At 42.8% G+C, this 23,006-nt stretch overlaps 1 protein-coding gene across 5 annotated transcripts in view; it reads left to right on the plus strand.

The window, feature by feature from the left end:
- The window catches only part of nectin1 (nectin cell adhesion molecule 1), a 258,697-nt gene that overhangs the window by 209,058 nt on the left and 26,633 nt on the right, over window positions 1-23,006 (plus strand). For 2 of the 5 annotated variants that reach the window (XR_010000434.1, XM_008113740.2), the window contains exons 7-10: window positions 5,091-5,238; window positions 6,906-6,996; window positions 11,604-11,717; window positions 20,882-21,072. Coding sequence is in view for 4 of the 5 variants with exons in the window: in XM_008113740.2 (XP_008111947.1) it covers window positions 5,091-5,238; window positions 6,906-6,996; window positions 11,604-11,717; window positions 20,882-21,025 (497 nt within the window). In the remaining variant the exon portion in view is untranslated. The other 3 variants (XM_016994708.2, XM_016994709.2, XM_062961146.1) reach the window with 2 other exon arrangements.

Consider the following 23,006-nt stretch of genomic DNA (forward strand, 5'->3'; position numbering starts at 1 on the left):
CAGCTAGACACCGTTTCCATCCCATTTCCATTGAATCCCCTCTGGCCCATCTTCCTGTTTCTCCCAGGATTAAAAAGATCATGTTCTCGGAGTATCTGCGAGAAAGGAAAATGTGCTGCATTGTGCGGAATTGTAAAGAGCCGCAAGGAGGGGAGTTTTATACTCGTGTTTAATTATGATTATTTTCCTATCTGAATGTATTTTTGGGTTGGTGGTGCCCTCCAGGATTAAGCATGGATGGCGATGGAGCTACAAGAGCAAAATGGGGGAGGATGGGCATTGCCTCTCCCAATACGGATCTGACAAAAATATGGATTTATTATTTATTTACAACATTTATACCCCGCCCTTCTCACCCGAGGGGACTCACATTTATTATGTGGCTTGAAGGTTGGGTTGCCGATCTGAAGGTTGCCAGTTCTAATCTGATGAGCGGGGTGAGCTCCCATCCGTCAGCTCCAGCTTCCCATATGGGGACATGAGAGAAGCCTCCCACAGGATGGCAGAACATCTGGGTGTCCCCTGGGCAATATCCTCGAAGACAGCCTATTCAAACTGCCAACCTTCAAGTCAGCAGTTCAGCAGCACAGGGGTTTAACTCGTTATGCCACTGCAGTCCCTTTAACTTGTGCTATGGCAGTTAAAGTGGAGTCAAATTGCATTATTTCTACAGTGTACAAGAGTTGAATGAAAAGTAATGCCTCCACCTGGTAACTCGTCAAGAGATGGCAGTCCTGGCCTGCAGCGGGTCCTGGCTTGTTCAGTAGACTCTCCTCTACAGTTCCATTTGGTGGGAAGCCTTAGTATTGAATGGTTGTGTTGTTAAAATGCGAAATATGGAACCCTGCGCAGACAAGGAAGCCTTAGCATTGAACGGTTGTGTTGTTAAAGTGCAAAGTATGGAATCCTGCGCAGACAGCGAAGCCTTAGCATTGAACGGTTGTGTTGTTAAAGTGCAAAGTATGGAACCCTGAGCAGATAGTCAATGTGACTTAAGCAATGTGCAGTCATTGAATTCTCGAGAGCAGAAGGTGTAGCCCCAAAAGAGATTCATCAGAGAATGCAAGCTGTTTATGGTGATTGTGTTGATGTGAGTATGGTGTGTCATTGGGCGAGTAAGTTTAAAGATGTTGAGGTGGGAACATCTGACTTGCGTGAGAAACAAAGAGTTGGACGTCCTGTGACAGCAACCACCAAGTTTCACAAGCAAAAGGTGGACAGATTGATTCAGGATGATCGTCATATCAATCAGAGAGAATTTTCAAGCATCATCAGCATTTCACAAGAACGTGTGGGTCACATTATTGCTTTGCTTGGCTATCGGAAGATCTGTGCACGATGGGTCCTGTGAGACGTTGGTTGCAGAAACAGAGTGTCAACTTCTTCTATGATGGCTTCAGAAAACGTGTTCATCGTAGGCAGACATGTATCCAATTGTCTGGTGATTATGTGTAAAAGTGAATAGTGGTCGTTAAAGAGCACATTCTAAGGATTATTTCTGCATTTGATTTATTAAAATATTCCCATCCAAACCCAAGTAATGAAGGTGGAGGTATTACTTTTCATTCAACCTTGTAGATGTGCCCTATATCCCAATAGCTAAATCTTCTGAGGTGAATCCCCCCTTGAAGCTGTGCATCTCCCCAACATTTTGGAGTTGTCAAAAAGTCAGTATAATGTGTTCAGCTATTTGATTGAACTGGCCAAACCATATCTGAGCATCCCATGTCTAAGAAAGCCCTATGAAAGTCACCGAGCCACCATAAGTCAACATGGGAGTTGGAGTCAGATATAGGTAAAGGTAAAGGTTTTACGTGACATTAAGTCCAGTTGTGTCTGACTCTGGGGGTTGGTGCTCATCTCCGTTTCTAAGCCGAAGAGCCGGCATTGTCCATAGACACCTCCAAGGTCATGTGGCTAGCATGACTGCATGGAGCGCCATTATCTTCCTGCCAGAGCAGTACCTATTGATCTACTCACATTTGCATGTTTTCAAATTGCTAAGTTGTAAGAAGCTGGGACTAACAGCAGGAGCTCACCCCGTATGAAAGTCATGGAGCCACTATAAGTCCACATGGGAGTTAGAGTCAGATATAGGTAAAGGTAAAGGTTTCCCCTGACATTAAGTCCAGTTGTGTCTGACTCTGGGGGTTGGTGCTCATTCCGTTTCTAAGCCGAAGAGCCGGCATTGTCCATAGACACCTCCAAGGTCATGTGGCCGGCATGACTGCATGGAGCGCCGTTAACTTCCTGCCAGAGCAGTACCTATTGATCTACTCACATTTGCATGTTTTCAAATTGCTAAGTTGTAAGAAGCTGGGGCTAACAGCGGGAGCTCACCCCGCTCCCTTGATTCGGACCTGCAACCTTTTGATCCGCAAGTTCAGCAGCTCAGCGCTTTAACACACTGCGCTACTAGGAGTCAGATTGGTTTATCCAAAGAGGGTTTGGGGAAAAGATTTGCAACCGCTCTGCAGTCAAAACTAAATTCCAGTCCACGCAATGCCTGAAAAAATGAGACGCAATATAGTAAGGAAGACTTACAGCATTGTAATTTACTAACAGGACGCTGTTTCCTAGAAGCCGGAGTCTATAAAAGCTCCGCTCCTGAGCCGCTAAAGCCGTGAGATGTTCTGATCGTTGAACAATAGATGGGGAATGTATATCTTTCCAGCTTTGCAATACGAGTCTTTTAGCAAGAATCTGGGCACATGGGCCATTTTTGCTCAATTCCATGTCTCCGGGAAATAATCTAAATAAACACCTGTGTCTACAAACTTCAAAGAAATTTATTTATTTTTCTCTTTTTTTTTCTCCTTTCTCGTTTCTGCCTTTCGGAGGCGGGAGTAATTATACCTTTAAAAATCCAATAAAAATGTTTTTTTAATCGTGTTGTTGGTTATTGTTGTTGCCGCAACAGGCCCCGGTGGGTCACGAGGTAATAACTGAAATGCCGCAAATGAAATAAAAAATAAAATTATTGTTATTAATTTACATCCCACCTCTTTCCCAGCCGTGGGAATTACGGAGATAAAAGCTCACAGGAGTGAAAACACACAGAATAAAAGGACCCGTAGAATTAAAAGCCATTTGAGGTGAATAAAACATATCCATTAAAATAGAGGAAAAGCAGTGTATTTGCTTAAAACCTCTTCAGCTGAGCAAGGACATTATCCAAGCAGCTCTTGAGTGAGTTCCTTGCTGTTTGGCAACAGAGCTTGGAAAAGTGGCTTTTTTGGACTACAACTCCCAGTATCCCCCTGCTAGAGCTACATGAAGGATTCTGGAAAATGCAATCCACAACAAGGTCTCTTTTGGGGTGCAGTGATGTCTAGTAAAAATTGTTTTAAGGCCTTTAACTGTTAATGTTTAATTCTATTTTGGTCTATTTTTAGGTTATAAATTACGGTATATTGTATGGGTGTTATTGTGAGTTGCTTTTTGATAATTTTTTATTAAGGTTTTATTTAAAATATACAGTGAAAGTATGAAAATAAAAATTTATAGGAAAGAGAGGTGAAACAGATAGTGGAAAAAGGAAAGAAAAAAAGAAGAAAAAAGAGAGAGAAAAAGAAAGAAAGAAAATATTTTTGACTTCCGTTCTTCTTTTCCTTGGGTTCTTATTAAGTCTTTTTATTGTACAGTAGAGTCTCACTTATCCAACATAAACGGACCGGCATAAGCTTGGATAAACAAATATGTTGGATAATAAGGAGGGATTAAGGAAAAGCCTATTAAACATCAAATTAGGTTATGATTTTACAAATTAAGCACCAAAACATCATGTTATACAACAAATTTGACAGAAAAAGTAGTTGAATATGCAGTAATGCTATGTAGTAATTTCTGTATTTACGAATTTAGCACCAAAATATCACAATGTATTGAAAGCATTGACTACAAAAATGTGTTGGATAATCCAGAACGTTGGATAAGCAAGTGTTGGATAAGTGAGACTCTACTGTAATCCATCTTTTCCTTTTAGTAGATCAGGTGATTTAGTTCAAGATCCTAAACTTGGTAAGACTCTTTAATGTACTTCTCAAATAATGTCCAGTCAGTCATTTTTAGACCTTTAACGTTGTTCTTCTTTAGTAAATATGTTAACTTGTCCATGTCCTTTATTTCCATGACTTTATTTAGCCATGTCTCTTTAGTTGGTAAATTTTCTGTTTTCCATTCCTTTGCAAAAACCATTCTGGCTGCTGTCGCCAAGTAGATAAGTAGTTTTTCTTTGTTTGCATCTATACTAAATTCCTCTTCTTATATTCGGGACTCATTGTATAGTTAACTACTAGTATTTGTTTACTTTCTTTATGGATCATTTTCCAGAATCCCATTGTTTTATCACAGGACCACCACATATGAAAATATGTGCCTTCTTTATCTTTGCATTTCCAGCAACGAATATCCGCATTTCTGTACATTAATCCTAATTTTATGATTCTGCTCAACCTCAATCCAGATTTAGTACCATATATACTCTGGTGGCGCAGTGTGTTAAAGCACTGAGCTGCTGAACTTGCAAACCGAAAGGTCCCAGGTTCAAATCCTGCGAGCAGAATGAGCACCCGCTGTTAGCCTGAGGTCCTGCCAACCTAGCAGTTCGAAAACATGCAAATATGAGTAGATCAATAGGTACCGTTCCGGCGGGAAGGTAACGGTGCTCCATGCAGTCATGCCATTGGCCACATGACCTTGGAGATGTCTATGGACAACGCCGGCTCTTCGGCTTAGAAATGGAGATGAGCACCAACCCCCAGAGTCGGTCACAATTGGACTTAACATCAGGGGAAAACCTTTACCTTTACTATACCATTGCAAACCCACAACAATCAAAATTACCATTCAAGACAAGATTTAAATAAGAATCACTCCTCATGTGGAAATTGACACTATGCACCCTGATTCAAGATTTTGATCTATAATTTTGTCTATAATTTCAATTTTTTCATTTTATTGCAACGTTGAAACATTTGTGCGAAAGAGATGTGATAATGAGAAGGTTTCTCTCCTTTCCGAACAAGTTTGGCCTCTACAGGGTCTTCTTGCGGCTCTTGCTTGAAGGGTCTCTGTTTTTCCCATTGCAGAAAAGCCACTGCCTCAAGCAGGAGCCGGAGGCATCTTGGGCATCCTGGGCATGGTGATCGCGGCCGTCCTCATTGTTGGCGTGGCCACAATCGTCTTTGTTGTCTACCGGCGACAGCAGAAGAGCCGCACAGAAGCAGACCATGACATGTGAGTATTATGTGCCTTGCCAAAGCCCAATGATGGGCAACCTTTTGCACATGGTGCGTCAAAATTCACCAAAAACCCTAGCATGACTTGTGTGGTGTGTCACTTTGAGAATAAAACCATAATTTCGCAATATGTATAGTTTAAATAACAAAAACATATAATTGTAATATATAACTGTATTTAATAAATCAAAAACTATTTACTACCATTATTTCCATGTACAACAAACTATGGTACCTCTTGCTGTTTCCACGCTGATTTCTCTCTCTTCTAGTTTTAATGTAGTCATGAATAATGAATAATATAATAATAATTTAATAGTAATAATATGATAATATACTACAATAATAATAGAATGATATAATAATTATAATAAATAAATAAATAAATAAATAAATAAATAAAGAATTAATAATAAATATATATAAATAAATGTGATATGCATAATTCCCATGGACTAAACAACAAAACCACTGGACCAAATCACATCAAATTTGGCCACAAAAGACATAGTCATCCAATCAATCTGCATGTGGCAGCGTGGCAGCCAAAATGGCTAGGCGTGTCAGTGATTCACACATTGTTTTTAATTTTATTATGCTTCAGCTGTTGTTTTACTATTGGACTGCTGTATGCTGTATGTTGGTATTGAATCTTTACCATGTGTAAACTGCCCTGAGTCCCCACGGGAGATAGAGTGGTATATAAATAAAGTTTTGTTGCTGTTGTGTTTGTTTATATTCCACCCTTCTCACCCCGAAAGGGACTCAGAGCGGATCACAATGTACACATACATGGCAAACATTCAATGCCATACGAATATAGAGACAAAATATATATGACAGAGGCTTCGATGTTGGAAAAACAAGAACAAGTTTATTCAGGCACAAAGCCTAGTGGTTACAATGATGTTTCTCTCGAAGAGGTATTCTTAATAACAGTTACAATTCCAGAATAAGATGAATCAACTCTCTAAAATATTACTTCTTTTACTTAAGGAAACTCTATTCCTCAGCCACTTTTATACCACAGTAACCCCTGTGATCTGCTATCACAGATTCTCTGTTCCTTACTAGGACACAGATTATATCAAATAAGTCATCAAACTTATTTTAAACTGACTCAAAATGACCAATTGAGTCTCCCTGATCCCCTTAACTTAGGATCAGTCTTCCCTGTGCCTCATCAGAGCACAGACTGGCTCTCTTTTTTAAACTCTACACTTCTTCAGCAAAACAGCAGTTGGCTCCGCCCTCTTCTCCATGGCAACCAGTCTCTGAGTGCTGAGAGCAGCAACTGCAATACTTACCGTTCTAAAACACAAACACACAATTAAACATAACATTTGTAAACCAAAAATTTGTACTTCCTTACAATAGGCTTATTGGTATCTCGGCTTATACTGGAGTCAATGTTTTCCCAGTTTTTTTGTGGTAAAATTAGGTGCCTCAGCTTGTATTCGGGTCGGCTTATACTCGAGTATATAGGTATATGTAAATTATTTTCTTAAAACCCTCTGTTTCCGTATTACACCAGTTGACTTTTCATAGATACGTAGACATTTGAACACATCTAGTTCAAACTCAATCAGTCATCGCATGGAGGACAATGCCAAGGAGGCTGCTCTGTTGTGTGGTTTGTCCAGCTGACCTTCTCTCTTCCTACAGGATGGACCTTCCTCCCTCTCACAAACCTGCTCCCCCACCTCCCAAGAGGAAGCAAGACATGAAAAGTCACTTGACAGCGGAAGATATCCAGGTACCTCCTCTACCACTGGACCTCTACATCCCAGACATGGTTTTTTCCCCCCTAGACGTTTGTTGGTGTTGTTTTGGCCACCTCACTTGGAAAAAGGCTTCAGATAAGAAGTAGAGGTAGAATGCAATGGGATGGAGACATTTCTTAAATTCCCAGTAGTCTTTTAGAGAAGAGGTCTCAATATGGGCACGGAGCACCCATCGGCCTCCTGAGCTTCCTGTAGAAACTGCATTAAAAGTGTTGATTTGTAGAATTAAGGGAAGAGAGAAGCAAAATAGTGTGGCATCTCCTGTCCTTTCCCGTTCTCCACAACCTGTCCATTCTAGGAAGCCTTCTTAGATCAAACTCTTCATACATCTAATTGACTATTATCTAATCTAGTTCACAGTAGCTTTCCAAAATGAAGACTTCCTCCATCACCTCCTACTTGGTCCCATTTTTAACTGGCGATACCTGAAATTGGTCCAGAGACCTTCAATGTGCTCTGCCACTTTCCTGTGATCTGTATGGCAAATGTTTTGATCTTGATGCGCCACTCAAATCATGAAATGTTCCCCTTGACCAAGAATTATTTCTCCTTGACCTTGCTGAAGAACCAACTTTCCTTTTTGGTCCCATCTTGAAAGAAGACTTCCTGAAGGACATATCTGGGTGGACACTCCTTCCATCAGTGTCAGGGTTGAAGTGTATATCCCCATTGAATGAGACAATATGAGGGTGGTAGGTTGAAGACAAATTGAGAGTATAAGCCTACTTTGAGTGTCAGGAAAGACTAGCATTGTCCAGACATAATCCCAGCCCAAATAGAAGGTCTTCAATGATGTGGTGCAATTGATTTGGATTACGAGGGTTGAATGAAAAGTAATGCCTCCACCTTCGTTACTTCGGTTTGGATGGGAATATTTTAATAAATCAAAAACACAGAAATAATCCTTAAAATGTGCTCTTTAACCACCACTATTCACTTTTCCACATCATCACCAGACAATTGGATACATTTCTGCCAATGATGAGCAAGTTTTCTGAAGCCGTTACCGAAGATGTCGACACTCTGTTTCCACAACTGGCGTCTCACATCGTGCACAGATCTTCCGATAGACAAGCAAAGCAATAATGTGACCACACATTCTTGTGAAATGCGGATTATGCTTGACATTTCTTTCTAAGTGATATGACAATTGTCCTGAATCAATCTGTCAACCTTTTGCTTGTGAAACTTGGTGGTTGCTGTCACAGGACGTCCAACTCTTTGTCATGCAAGTCAGATGTTCCCACCTCAGCATCTTTAAACTTACTCGCCCAACGACACAAGAACTCACATCAACACAATCCCCATAAACAGCTTGCATTCTCTGATTAATCTCCTTTGGGGTGATACCTTCTACTGTCAAGAATTCAATGATTGCATGTTGCTTAAATCGCATTGACTGACCGTCTGCGCAGGGTTCCATACTTCACACTTTTAACAACACAACCGTTCAATGCTAAGGCTTTCCGCCAAATGGAACCATCTGCACAGCTAGTCTATACTTCACACTTTAACAACACAACCGTTCAATGCTAAGGCTTTCCGCCAAATGGAACCATCTGCACAGACGGTTCCATACGTCACACTTTAACAACACAACCGTTCAATGCTAAGGCTTTCCGCCAAATGGAACCATCTGCACAGCTAGTCTATACTTCACACTTTAACAACACAACCGTTCAATGCTAAGGCTTTCCGCCAAATGGAACCATCTGCACAGACGGTTCCATACGTCACACTTTAACAACACAACCGTTCAATGCTAAGGCTTTCCGCCAAATGGAACCATCTGCACAGAAAGTTCCATACTTCACACTTTAACAACACAACCGTTCAATGCTAAGGCTTTCTGCCAAATGGAACCGTCTGCACAGGGTTCCATACTTTGCACTCTAACAACACAACCATTCAATGCTAAGGCTTCCCGCCAAATGGAACCGTCTGCGCTGGGTTCCATACTTCACACGTTAACAACACAACCATTCAATGCTAAGGCTTCCCGCCAAATGTAACCGTCTGCACAGGGTTCCATACTTTGCACTCTAACAACACAACCGTTCAATGCTAAGGCTTCCCACCAAATGGAATTGAAGAGGAGAGTCTACTGAACAAGCCAGGACCTGCCGCAGACCAGGACTGCCATCTGCTGAGGAGTTATGAAGGTGGAGGCATTACTTTTCATTCAACCCTTGTAATTCCAAGACCAATGTAGACCTAGTCCAGATTAGGTCAGGTTTGCTTGATTTGTATTCAGAATAGACCAGCATACTCCAAATTAATCTGCACCAATCTGAAAACTATGGTGTAAAAATAATATACGAGAGAATAAAGCCGGCCACGATGTCTCCCATGGAAATAGTAAGATGGGTGTAATGGGAAGAGAGACAAGGCTAGGCTTTGATCGCTATCCATTCTAAATTGAAACAAAGACAACACCATTGGTCTCCATCACATAGTTTGCAAGGAACGATTGTTTATATTCCATTACATTCTACAGCTCTTCATTCATTTGCTAGATTTAGCGATTAGGGCTTACTAACCAATCATTCATCCAGCCGTGGTGAGAGTTTGGGTGATTGTTATTTGTCCGCTAAGCTTGGTTTTTCAGTCTCTGTCTCTTCATCTGCCGATCTTTTACTTTGCTAATTTCAGTAGCATAGCATACTCCTCTTTAGCTTTTCTTCTTAATTTTTTTTTCAAAGTATGACAACTAGAAATCTGTTTATTTGGTATGGGTCTGTGTGTGTGTTCTAGGCAGTGCAAAATATTTTCCTACCACATTGGCCCTGGTTTTTGTCCATTGTCTGATTTGCTTTGTCGCTGTGATTTTAAACACCTCTCTCTTTCTTCTTTCTCTTTTCCCGCTTTCTCTGACTTCTTCTCAGAACTCTGTTTGTCTATGTGTGTGCAATTGTGGTGTTATCTGAAGTCTGCCGACAAGCCTATTTATTTTATTCACAAAGCACATACATTATTATTATTATTATTATTATTATTATTATTATTATTATTATTATTATTATTATTATTTGCATGCATACTTCATAGTGTGAAACAAAGCAAGCACTATAATTTTGTTGCCCACTTCATTCATATCTGTAGAGCAAAGCACTAAATTTAATTTCTCATTTGTTAAGCTTATATATATATGATTTGCAGTTTCAACATTATATCTGATCATTAGTTTAATGTAATCAATCATGAGGCATCTCCGCAGCAGTAATACTAGGACCAGAAAGAGGCCAATTGTTTTGCCTCGATTCCCAATAAGATTTTGGAGGAACTGACCTACAGACTCAGGATAATATTAGTAGAAGCAAATCAGGGGCTTTATTTAGCCCTAGAATTGAGAGATAAGCAGGAAGGCCTAGCACAATAACACCATATCAAGGGCAGTTCCAAATATGTCAGAAGATTGATGCTGAAATAAAATGAAAGTAGATCCCAGGATCGCTACTTGCCTTCACTGTAGGCAGAAAATGAGCCAGGGTCAATTGTCAGGACATTATAGAACAGAAGCTTGTTTTGACACCTTAAGAGTGAGTGGTTTTGTTCAGGATGAAGGCAGAAAAATCTCAGCAGATAGGTAGCAAGACCTATAAGACACATGGAAGCAACTGTCAATCCTGGACCCAAATATTTAGGGAAGGGGATGTGGTGCAGGGTCTGTTTGGAGTGAAAAAATGGAAGATTTATCAATCCAGACACCAAATCCCTTGGTGTAGCACTGGGTGATTAAAGGGTCCTTGCTGTTCTCTACAGGGCAGCACGTGAACGTTGAACCAGGCCTCCAACTCTAGGCCTACCTGGAAAGGAGACTTTACTTTGACTTAAGTGCCTCATGCTTTGACTATCATCCTACATATCCGACTACCTCTGCCAATTACTGCTACTGGCCAGTGACCACCTGGCAACTCAGCACAACAAATGCATTTACTCATCATCGTATTGGATAGCCTTCACCCTCAGTCTGCTTTGAGTTCTGCTGTTGGCTTAAAGAGAAATGGCATTATTATTATGAAAGAGTGACCCAGAAAGAACACTGGTCTCCAGGTGGGAAATAGGTCTCCATGAGCTAGAATCCTCCAATGTGTGCAGCTTCCATGCCCTCCCACTCCTAGAAGGCAGCTTCCAAGTGCTGAGGTACAGTGTTGTGAGGTGTACATGCGATGTGGGTTTGACAAAAGAATGTGCATTGCCCTTTCACATCTCCTGAAGATCTGGAAGGTCTATGCTAGTTCTCTTCTCACTACAATTGGGTGCTGCCTCCTATTAGCCTGTGAATAGCTGGGGTTGAGGAGTTGGACGTTAAGCAAGGAGTTAGTGAATACCTCCTTCCACAACATCTAAATACCTCCTTCCACAACAAGCTTATATAGTCATCCTTATGCCCATGTATGTCACCACCGGGTGGATCCTGGTCATGGTCTGGTCCTATTTCTTGCTTTGAGGCCTTTTACCAGGGCTGGTGGGATGGTGGGCGTTCTTCCCTCTGGTTGGGACAAAACCTTCGGACTGTGCTCGGGTTGGGATTGCTAATCTGCGCTCTTGAACCTTACTTACCCCCCACCAACCGCAGGTTGTGCACCTGGACAACATGAAGGAACCCGAGGAGGAGATCCAGAAGTTGCCACCACAGCCCCCCTACTACGACATGGCTGCCACTGAGCCTTCCCCTCAATCTGACAAGATGGTAAGGATGGAGGGCAGGATAAAGACTTGCCCTTGCTCTGCCTCCTCAGTTCTGCCCTTTATGTAGGCACTAAGAAGGTGCTAGCACCCTGGAAGTCAACTAGAGGGTCAAACTGTAGGACTCCATAAGTTGCTATGACTCCTCTTCTAGGTGAGGAATGGAGTCAGTTCTACCATAAGTCTCTGTGAGCTAGTTCCTCCATGTAATAGATGTTGCCATGGTAAGGAAGAACTGTGAGATGTATTGAAGTACAGAATTGTGTGTTAACCCAGTGGACCTAAGATGACCTGTCATGGTCCCTCTTCTACAGAATCAAGGGATTTGTAGCTGTAGGAGAAACCATGGATTGTCAACTAGATAGCTCTCCTACTCTACTTCGAGCGGTACTAGACAGTTTAGGAACCTGCCCAGGGTACAAATCTTAGGACAGTATCAAAGCTGTAAAACTAGTGTGAATGTACTCCAGGTATGGTGGACACCATTCCCTCCTTAGCACTGATGTAAGATTCTTCTGTGTGTTGAATGGTGGTTGTGGAGTCGGGACAGCTTCTCTTTTAACCAATCCCAGCCAGGTTTCTCTTCTTGAAAGGGAACTCTCTGTTTTTTTAAAAAATCTTTTGTTTGGTGTCAAATTCCTTGAGGGGAGAAGGAGAGTGCCACAGATATAGGAGGTCAATGTTGTGCGGATCTGTGTCTTGTCAAGAATAGAAATCATAGAATTCCTCAGCCACACCATGCCAGATAAAAAATGCTAAGGCCAAATCCTGGCCTATGGCAGGCATGGGGAAACTAAGGCCCAGTGGGTGCTTACCTCAGGCCCTCCTCATTTTCCATGTTCTCTTGGCAGAAGGACACAGCACTCCACCATGTCCTTATGCCAAAAAGATGGGGAGGATAGCATTCAGCAGCCGAGAGCCATCTGGAGTGCTCTCAGCCACCGTGTGTCTCGCCCTCCTCCCGGCATAAAGATGACTCAATGAAGACATGCAGCAGCTGAGAGCCATCTGGAGTGCTCTCAGCCACCGTGTGTCTCGCCCTCCTCCCGGCATAAAGATGACTCAATGAAGACATGCAGCAGCCGAGAGCCATCTGGAGTGCTCTCAGCCACTGTGTGTCTCGCCCTCCTCCCGGCATAAAGATGACTCAATGAAGACATGCAGCAGCTGAGAGCCATCTGGAGTGCTCTCAGCCACTGTGTGTCTCGCCCTCCTCCCGGCATAAAGATGACTCAATGAAGACATGCAGCAGCCGAGAGCCATCTGGAGTGCTCTCAGCCACTGTGTGTCTCGCCCTCCTCCCGGCATAAAGATGACTCAATGAAGACATGCAGCAGCTGAGAGCCATCTGGAGTGCTCTCAGCCACTGTGTGTCTCGCCCTCCTCCCGGCATAAAGATGACTCAATGAAGACATGCAGCAGCCGAGAGCCATCTGGAGTGCTCTCAGCCACTGTGTGTCTCGCCCTCCTCCCGGCATAAAGATGACTCAATGAAGACATGCAGCAGCTGAGAGCCATCTGGAGTGCTCTCAGCCACTGTGTGTCTCGCCCTCCTCCCGGCATAAAGATGACTCAATGAAGACATGCAGCAGCTGAGAGCCCTCTGGAGTGCTCTCAGCCACCATGTGTCTCGCCCTCCTCCCTGCATAAAGATGACTCAATGAAGACATGCAGCAGCTGAGAGCCCTCTAGAGAACCCTCAGCTGCCTCCTGTCTCGCTCTCCTCCCAGCATAAGGTCAAGAAGACCACCCGAGTATTAGGGGAGGGGGATCAGGGAAGGAGTATTGGGGCAGTCACCGCATGTTCAGCCTTCCTCCTGGCATAAGGATGGGATGAGCAGCCCAGTCCTTATGCTGTAGCCTGGAGGACAACCTGAGGATGACCCAGGCCCTGCCCTGGCCTCTCCTGTACCACCCCCTCCAAGGCCCTCCCTGTCGCACCTCAGTTGAGCTTCACCTTGCTATATACACCAAACTGCACACAGGTTGGAGTCTTTTTAGTTTATTAGAAGATAGAAGATAAAAGCTTCTTTAAAAGCAAAAGTAAAGTTCCACAAAATGGTTACAAAATAAAGCCATAGAGATTAAATTCAGAAATCATAAGGAATAAACAAGGTCCCAATAGAGCATGACAAAGTCCCAAGAACATGAACACAAAAGCTGCAAGGTAATCCAGGAAAACGAGAGCTTGCTTCTTGGTAGAACGAAAGTTGCTTTGACAAAGGTTTGTCTCCAAACACATTGCTTTAATACCCTTTGCAAAGCATGAAAGCATTTCTCTGGCCTCTAACCTCCCTCTTGTTTGCAATTTTCACACTCCTCCGAACCCTGAATACCAAACGGTCAGCTCGATCTAAGGAATCCGTTTTGTCAAGGTCAGCCTGCTCGTTAGTTTGCTGAGCCTCATTATCAGACTGAGAACTGTCCTCCTTTTCCAAGTCCATTTGCACCTGGCTAGTTTCAGTATTAACAACATCATTCCTTGCTGTGAGAAGATGAACTAGCACTCCTTGTTCCTCATCTTCTACAACAGGGACATTTTGAACCTGATTGTGAACCTGAATCCCATCATCCTCATCAGAGTCAATCTGAGGTTCCAGATGAGTCACAACACTCCCCACCAAGCATGTGCCCAGTCCCCTTCCTCCCTGTCCGGCCCTCCCAGAGAATCCTGCAATGTGTCCCAAGACAAAAATGTTTGCCTATGTCTGGCCTATGGGGTGGCCAGTCATCTCACTTTGCTAGAGGCTCCAGTTGTTGCCAATCTCCATTGTGCCTTAGGCATTTGGGGAGAAGGAAAACTAAATCTTAGATGGTTGCAGAACCATGGAACAAGGGAGGATATGGAAGAGATGGAGAAAGAATCTAAGGAAGCCAGAGACAAAGGGAGCAAGAGAAGCAAGGAAAGAGAGAGAATAGAAGCTTGGCAGATGGGTTATCTACCAGGACGGGCACACCGGTGCTTCCCAATTAAATGCAGACAGTGTTTTTCAGCAAGGCCTTGTTTTGCAGGGATCTGTTTCGGCTCCAGACAGGAGGATGATAATGTAACGCAGCTATAGCAGCTGCTGCGGCAGAGAGATTAAGAAGATCAGACCAAGCCGAATGGGGTTTAGCATTGGTGCAGGCAAGAGGGCAGGAAGGAATATAGAGCATGCGAGGCAAAGGGATGGCAACGAAAGAAACACTAACCCTTTCCAAATCCAGATGTTCAAAGCCCAAGATTGACTCTAGAGAAGGGTGACAGCAGCAAAGTCCTGCTCATCAGGCCCTGCAGACAAATAGGCATTTATCAGATTAGGAAACTTTCCCAGGTTACCAAACAAACAAACCCAACAGAAAGCCTAGATCAGGGACATGGGAGCAATCCAGAAGCCAAGGTTTTCATCCATGTGCCGGATTTGGACCCCTTGTGAGCCTGATGTTTATACAATCACGTGTCCACTAATGGAATAATATTTGTATTAAATATAATTAAACATTGTGCTATGTACAATAAATGAATATAAATTTCAGATAAATGGTTACAAATGACAACCAAACTGTTGCATTCACAGTATGATGAATGGTAGTTACATTCACAATGGAGTAAACTTTCTTGTTTACTTTTTTGTTTCTTCATAAAAGATGAGTAGACCCCTGATCCACAACAAGTTTCATTTATCTGAAATTTATATTCATTTATTGTACAAGGGCTATCCAGAAAGTAGATTACGTTTTGGAATTAAAAATGAACAAACTATACGAGAAAAGATTTACCATATGAAGTTGAAAGCCAGACCCAAATACCACTTCTCAACATAGTCACCATTGAAATCTAGGCTCTTCTCATAGCGATAAAAGAGTTTGGAAAGTCCTTCCCCACCAAACTTTGCCGCTTGGCTTGCGTCCTCAACCAGGCGGGTGTCCCTTCCCGCAGCTGCGCATGTGCATGCGCTCAACTTTCCCCCACGCTCATCCTGGATCGCTCTTCTGTTTTGCAAATGCTTGCAAGGAAGGTTATGAGGACCGCTTTTTGGGACAGGAAAGGTGTGCTTCTTGTAAAACCTTAGAAGAGTGATCCAGGACGAGCGTGGGAGAAAGTTGAGCTAATGCACATGCGCAGCTGCAGTAAAGGGCGCCCGTCTGGTTGAGGACGCAAGCCAAGCGGCAAAGTTTGGTGGGGAAGGACTTTCCAAACTCTTTTATCGCTATGAGAAGTGCCTAGATTTCAATGGGGACTATATTGAGATGTGGTATTTGGGTGTGGCTTTCAACTGCATATGGTAAATGTTTTCTCCTATACTTTGTCCATTTTTAATTCCAAAACGTAATCTACTTTCTGGATAGCCCTCATACATAATACAATGTTTAACGATATTTAATGCATTGTTATTATTCCATTAGTGGAATAATAACAATGGACTCCCTTTTTTTTCTTATAGTTTATACAATCACATTCATATATATGTAGTGTTCCATGCATAACTGATGTGTGGGGATAGCAAAGGATGCTTTGAAGGCTATAAGAACAGCTCATACAATAGGATAACATTATGGCGATGGTAGTTCTATATTTTAACCCCTTAGAGAAGGACTCAGATTTTTCCGCTCTGCTCAGGTTCAGAAATAGGAGAGATTTGGGCACCTTCGGAGAGCCAGCTCAAGGCTCCAATGACCCCTGCCGCCAATGCCAACCGTGCTGTGCCACTCCGCTTGCTCTGTTGGCTGGCTCTTTTTCCAGCTGACATCTAATCGGCAGCAGCTCTGGCAGGACTGACTTTGGAGGAGATTTTCCTCCACCTCCTCCTCCTCTTCCATCTCTTTGCCCTTCCTGCCAGGAGGTGGATCCCAGAGGCTCTGACAAAGGCAGATAAAGGACGCTGGCAGGAGGGCCGGCCGCCTTATTATCAGGAAAGGAACAGGAGCTGAAGGCCTTTGTGTGGCAGAACAAGAGGGAGAACATGGAACCAGCTCATAGGTCCTCGTGTCTGCCCCTGTCACAATGGGCAATGGAAGCATCCCTGTCACTGGGTTGGCCAAAGGGCTGGTAAATGTGCTCAGAGTGATAATCCAAACTTTAACTAAGGCACTAAGCCTGTTTGGGGGGTCCCAATGAGTACCACCCAGTGCCTTGGATAGTGTCAGAGTATTAGCAGCGCAGCAGTAGTTGGATGGAATCAGTGGAGTGCAGAACGAAGAGACACTCAGAGACATTGGTAAAACTACAGTAGAGTCTCACTTATCCAACGTAAACGGGCCGGCAGAATGTTGGATAAGCGAATATGTTGGATAAGAAGGAGGCATTAAGGAAAAGCCTATTAAACATCAAATGAGGTTATGATTTTACAAATTAAGCACCAAAACATCATGTTAGACAACAAATTTGGCAGAAAAAGTAGTTCAATACGCAGTAATGCTATGTAGTAATTATTGTATTTATGAATTTAGCACCAAAATATCACGATATATTGAAAACATTGACTACAAAAATGCGTTGGATCATCCAGAACGTTGGATAAGCGAGTGTTGGATAAGTGAGACTCTACTGTATTTACAAAGTTTTACTGTATCAATACAAATAGATGACAGATAAACACAGGACTCAAACTCTAGGCAGACAGAACTCGACTCTCAGGCATACAGATCTCGACAGAACTGATGCAATCAGTAATGCACACACACTTGTGTCTGGATACTCCCTAGTTCCAGCCACACATCAAGGACATCACAGCTTCTTAGCAATTAACTCTTTCCACACTATGGTACATTCTAGATGATGCAATCAGTTGCAATACAAGCAAGACACAAATTGCATTTAAACACTATCAATACAAAAATCCCACATTAACAGATAGCACCTTTAAAGTTCTGACCAAAGCCTTAAAGTTTCAGATCCTGAGAAAGATCCATTCTTTCCCCCCAGAGTTTTTTTTTTTTGCTCCCGATTAGAAAAGGAAGATGGATGATGATGTATGTGGCTCCTTCATGGAGAAAGACTTTTGCAAGCTCATTCTCAGCCCTGCCACCCAGTGTGTTTGCTATACATTAGTGTTCTTTTAAAATGGGATGCCCTTTTCTCCTTGTTGGGTACAGTAGCAAGACAACTCCATGGTCCCTTTTGCATTGACGAATCCCACTGAGACAGAAGTGGGGAAAGGCCGAGAATGTGAGAATCCTTCTTTTGTTTTTGGCCATCTCAGGGGGAGAAAAAGATGCCATGTGAGTGGCAACTTGGAGATCATGGCTATTGGGCAGTGGACTCACTAAAATGCTATCAACATGGGGTGATTATTTTGCCAATGTAGAACAATTAACATGTCAATTGCACTATTTTGACCTTTTGGAAGCGCAAGTTGAAGGCCCCCATCTTCAGGTGTCTCTCCAGCCAAATTCTTTGCTTAGAGCTGAAGAAATGCCAACCAAGCGGGTGAGCCGTCTTCTCCTTTGCTTCAGGTGGCAAACCATCTCAAGGATGGCCCTGACTGCATGACTTTGCAGGGAAGAGCTTCTCCTTGCTGTATTTCTCTGCCTGAAGGGCATAGGGAGAAAATTACAGAACGAAGATGGGTGTCTGGTAGCATGCCATGGAACTGCATATCTAGGAATGGAACAGAAGCCTTCCATTACCTTGCTGAGTGTGGAAGAGAGAGGAAGAGTGTGTGCCAAGCGTAGATTATGGTCTTCTGAGACACTCAGAGCCAATTACTCAGCAAATCAGTCCTTCCGGCAAGATGCTCGAAAGTGCTTGTTACGGATCCATAAACCACTTTGAACGGCCTCCCCTCAGCTGGCAAATGGCTGCGAACCATTTGGAAAACAGGCAGGGGATGTTGTCTGCGAGGAATTACTATTTGCATAATCTCTGTAGCAGAGGAAAAGCAAAAGAAAGGTCTAAAGGTGCATGCCACTTCGGTGCCTCAAAGGTTAGACCCGTTTCTTGTTACGTTTGATTCCAAAAATAGCACCGGTTTCCCTGTATCTAATTTTTGAAACACAGAACATATGCCATATACCACTTTTCATCTTCTGAGCCCCTGGAGATTCAGTGTGTTAAAATGCTGAGCTGCTGAACTTGCAGACCAAAAGGTTGCAGGTTCAAATCCGGGGAGCGGAATGAGCGCCTGCTGTTAGCTCCAGCTTCTGCCAACGTAGCTGTTCGAAACTATGCAAATGTGAGTAGATCAATAGGTACTGCTCTGGCAGGAAGGTAACGGTGCTCCATGCAGTCATGCCAGCCACATGACCTTGGAGGTGTTTATGGACAACGCCGGCTCTTCGGCTAAGAAATGGAGATGAGCACCAACCCCCATAATCGGACACGATTGGACTTAATGTCAAGGGGAAACTTTTACCTTTATCTTACTTTTCATCTACTGACCCATAAAAAAGTATGATAATAACCCTCTTGAGGGAGCTAGTGCCCATGACCAGTGTCCCAAAGAACCTAAAAACCAAGATGCCACCAACAAAAAATATTTTGTTTTTGCAACGTGGTGCGCTGGCTTCATCACAAATACAGCCCAAACTTCAAAATTGGGGAGAAAGAAACTTCTTTGATCAGTCCCTTCACTCTCCACTTGAGTGGTAGAAGCATCCGATTTAGCCAAATTATTTTCCAAGAAGCCGATTTACAAATTGCTGTAATAGAACTGTTTTGTTTCAGCGGAGGCTTTCAGGGCTTGCAGCCCATTTTCCCCAAGTGCACGTACAATTTCGCAGGGACATTTCATCCTTTGCCGCAGAGAAACAAAACGGAAGATGCTTTTAGGAGACCAGTGAGAGACATTTTTTAAAAAATGGGTCTTATGCACTGTGCAGAATGGGTTTTTTTTACTCTGTCCGGGTTCACTGCATTGACCTCATAAGATAGTAGTGTTTCCCACTTGAATAACAGAAAAACACAATCAGGAAAATCACTTAGTTTTATAGGATCATGGATATGAATGTTTCAAAACCAATACATATATAGATGATAGAGATAGACAGACAGACAGACAGACAGACAGACAGACAGACAGACAGATAGATAGATAGATAGATTTATAGACAGATGATAGCTAGGTATGTAGATGATATACATATAACAATGGATAGATAGCTAGATGATACATGAATGGATAGACGATTAGATAAGATATAGATAGATAGATAGATAGATAGATAGATAGATAGATAGATAGATAGATAGATAGAGTCTGACTTATCTAACATAAACGGGCTGGCAGAATGTTGGATAAGCGAATATGTTGGATAATAAGGAGGGATTAAGGAAAAGCCTATTAAACATCAATTTAGATTATGATTTTACAAATGAAGCACCAAAACATCATGTTAGACAACAAATTTGACAGAAAAAGTAGTTCAATACTGCTATGTAGTAATTACTGTATTAATGAATTTAGCACCCAAAAATCACAATATATCACAATGTATTGAAAACATTGACTACAAAAATGTGTTGGATAATCCAGAATGTTGGATAAGTGAGACTCTACTGTAGATAGATAGGATAGATAGATAGATAGATAGATAGATAGATAGATAGATAGATAGATTTTTCTATGCCTATATAATCAGGTTGCCTTCTTTATTAGTTACTAGATATTATGAGAAATTTCAGGGAGTGCTTCATTCTGATTCCAGTTGCTCAGTTGCCATCAGAACAGCTGAGAGTTATTTCAATTCAAACCAGTCAACTTTGCAAATTAGTTGTTCATTGTTGTGAGAAGTGCACAAATAAAAAGCCATTTGCAAAGGAGAATGGGTGACTTGGCTAGCATTTGAGCAGGCAGAGGCTCAGGTCCTCAATGCGATGCGGGATGCCGGTTTTTTACTGTTCATTTTAAACCTTTTATTTCCCAAACTATACAATATCTCTTCCTCACTGCCATTCTTTATTTTCTTCTTCACTCTGTCTCCCCGCCCCACATGCCCCCTTACCACCTTCACCTCCCTCTTTGTCTCTTTCTTTTCTTTCTTGGCATGGTCCCATCGGTCGTATGTGTGTCCTCTGTGTGTGTGTTGTTGTGTTGGGCATTTGTCTGTCTGTTTGTCTGTCTCTCCCCACCTCTCCCTCCTTGTGTCTCCTCACACGGTGCACCTTCCTCTCCCCACTGTCTCCTTCTCCTTTCTTTCCTTCCTTCCTCCCTCCCTTCTTTCCATGCCTCACCGCTCTCTCATCTCCAGAACCCGAGCAACAGCAAGGACTCTGACGTCCAATACGCAGAGTTGGACACCTCCGCTCTGGCGACGTCGCCCAGCCCCAGGACTTCAATCCATGCGGGTGGAGACCTTGTCGAGTACGCAACCATCCAGGCTAACTTATGCTAGCGCATGACACTGTAGGCCTTTCCCTCCCTCAGATTCTGGCCTCCAAGGTACACAAATACTCAAAAAGTTCCTCGCTTTCCGCCTCGACCCCGCTTGCTTGTCCGCCTTCCCTTCGGTGGAGTCTTGACGTCTCTTTCCCCGCCATTTGGGTGCAATGGCTCTCCTCCCTCTGCATACCATCTTTCCTCCTCCTTCTTTCGTTCCTTGCCATGGGTGTGCATGCTCCTCCTAACGGATGGTATTTCCTCCCCAACCCTTCCATGTGTCCTGGTTCAACGTGAGCAAGGGGTCGACTCCAAAGGCCTAGCCTTGCGCTGTTTGATGCATGTCGGGGCTCTCCATGCATGGCCGGCTTGCATTTATGCTGCGGAAGTAGACGAGAAAAAGTAGGCTGGGATGGAAGGAGAGATTCTTTGGTGTAGGGTTTTGAGGAACACCCAGAGAGAGAGATTGAGTTCTGAAGCTTCTCAAAAGTTCTGTGGTGGAAGGGGGAACTCAGGCAAAGAAGAAAGCTTCCCATTTGAAAGGTTGTCCTTTGAGGAATGGACCATGGCAGTGGTTCTCAATGGCACCATGGACCATGGCAGTGGGTCCCCAGATGTTTTTGGCCTACTTCTGTGAGTTGAAGGCCAAAAAACATCTGTTGACCCCAGGTTGAGAACCACTGGACCATGGGGAGGAGAATTACAAGAAAGGTGAATTCAACCTCATGGAGATAACAAGAGGACTTGAGCTGAGAGAACATCTCCTGCTGGTCTCCACCACCTCTTTCTGCTTTGAGGGTTCTCTCAGCAAGAGGATAGTTGAGGTATCTCAGAACGGGTATCCAGAACAACATCGAGACCCCAGAAAAGGTACCACAGACATTTCTTTCTCTGAAGGCTTTTGTGCTCAGTAAATGCTGAACATAGTTGAGGAGCAAAGACAAGGAGAGGCAAATGAGGCTCTGAACCCAAGGAGAGGAAGCCTAGGGACTGTGGTTGATGCAGGAATATTTTTTGTCCCTCTAAAGTTGGAAGATCATAGGTTGCCAAAGATGCCTCCCTCCAAAAGTCGATATGGATGAGGGTTTTGGAAAATGCAATCTATATATATGCAATCTATATCTATATGCCATAGCAATGCGTGGCTGGGCACAGCTAGTCTATTTATAAATGAATGATCTTTTCTGGAAGCTTCCAGAGGTCCTTCTACACTATGGGATTGCCACACTATGATTCCACTTTAATTACCATGGCAGCATCCTACACAAGTGTTTAAAAAGTGAATGAGAGAGATATATATTATTCTCTGCCGTTCCATGAGCATGAACCTATGGCCTTTCATGTGCTCTCAGATTATCCTGACTTCACTCAAAATATGACCAGCTTCAAAACATTGCAAATTCCCTTGCAAATAATGGGGATTTCCCAGAGCATTCCCGATGGTTGACACTGTTTGATTTGGTTGGGTTCCTGAATGATAGGATGTAATAGCTTCAAATTATCTCCATCCTCAAGACTTAACAAATTTATTGGGGCTTAATAATGCCTCTTGACTTTTCAATTATATAATTCAGATCTGACACGGTCAGCATTTTTTCAGCATTAGGAATATAACCACCAAGTTTTGAATGTGTGCCATATCTCATACATCCGGAAGAAGGAGAAAATCGGAGAGGTCACATTTCTTGCTGATTGGGTCGAGGTGTTTAATTGATTTGTTGGTTATGTTTATAATGATGGATCCAGATAATTAGGATGTGCTCCTGACTAACCAAGCAGCACATGTTCTTAAAAAATGAATTGTGATTGATGAAATATTTACATTGTATTAAAAGAGGGAGAAAAAAAAAGAATGCAGATTTCTACAAGTTAACCATTGTGGCGTACAAAAGCATTCCCTCAAAACCACAGGATTGAAGAATCCTTTCTTCAGAATCACTGTTAGTCACACGCACATTTCTGGAGAATTAATCAGATTAGTTAGCCCATTAAAACAC

This window comes from Anolis carolinensis, unplaced genomic scaffold (genome assembly GCF_035594765.1).
Source record: "Anolis carolinensis isolate JA03-04 unplaced genomic scaffold, rAnoCar3.1.pri scaffold_8, whole genome shotgun sequence".
Lineage (NCBI taxonomy): Eukaryota > Metazoa > Chordata > Lepidosauria > Squamata > Dactyloidae > Anolis > Anolis carolinensis.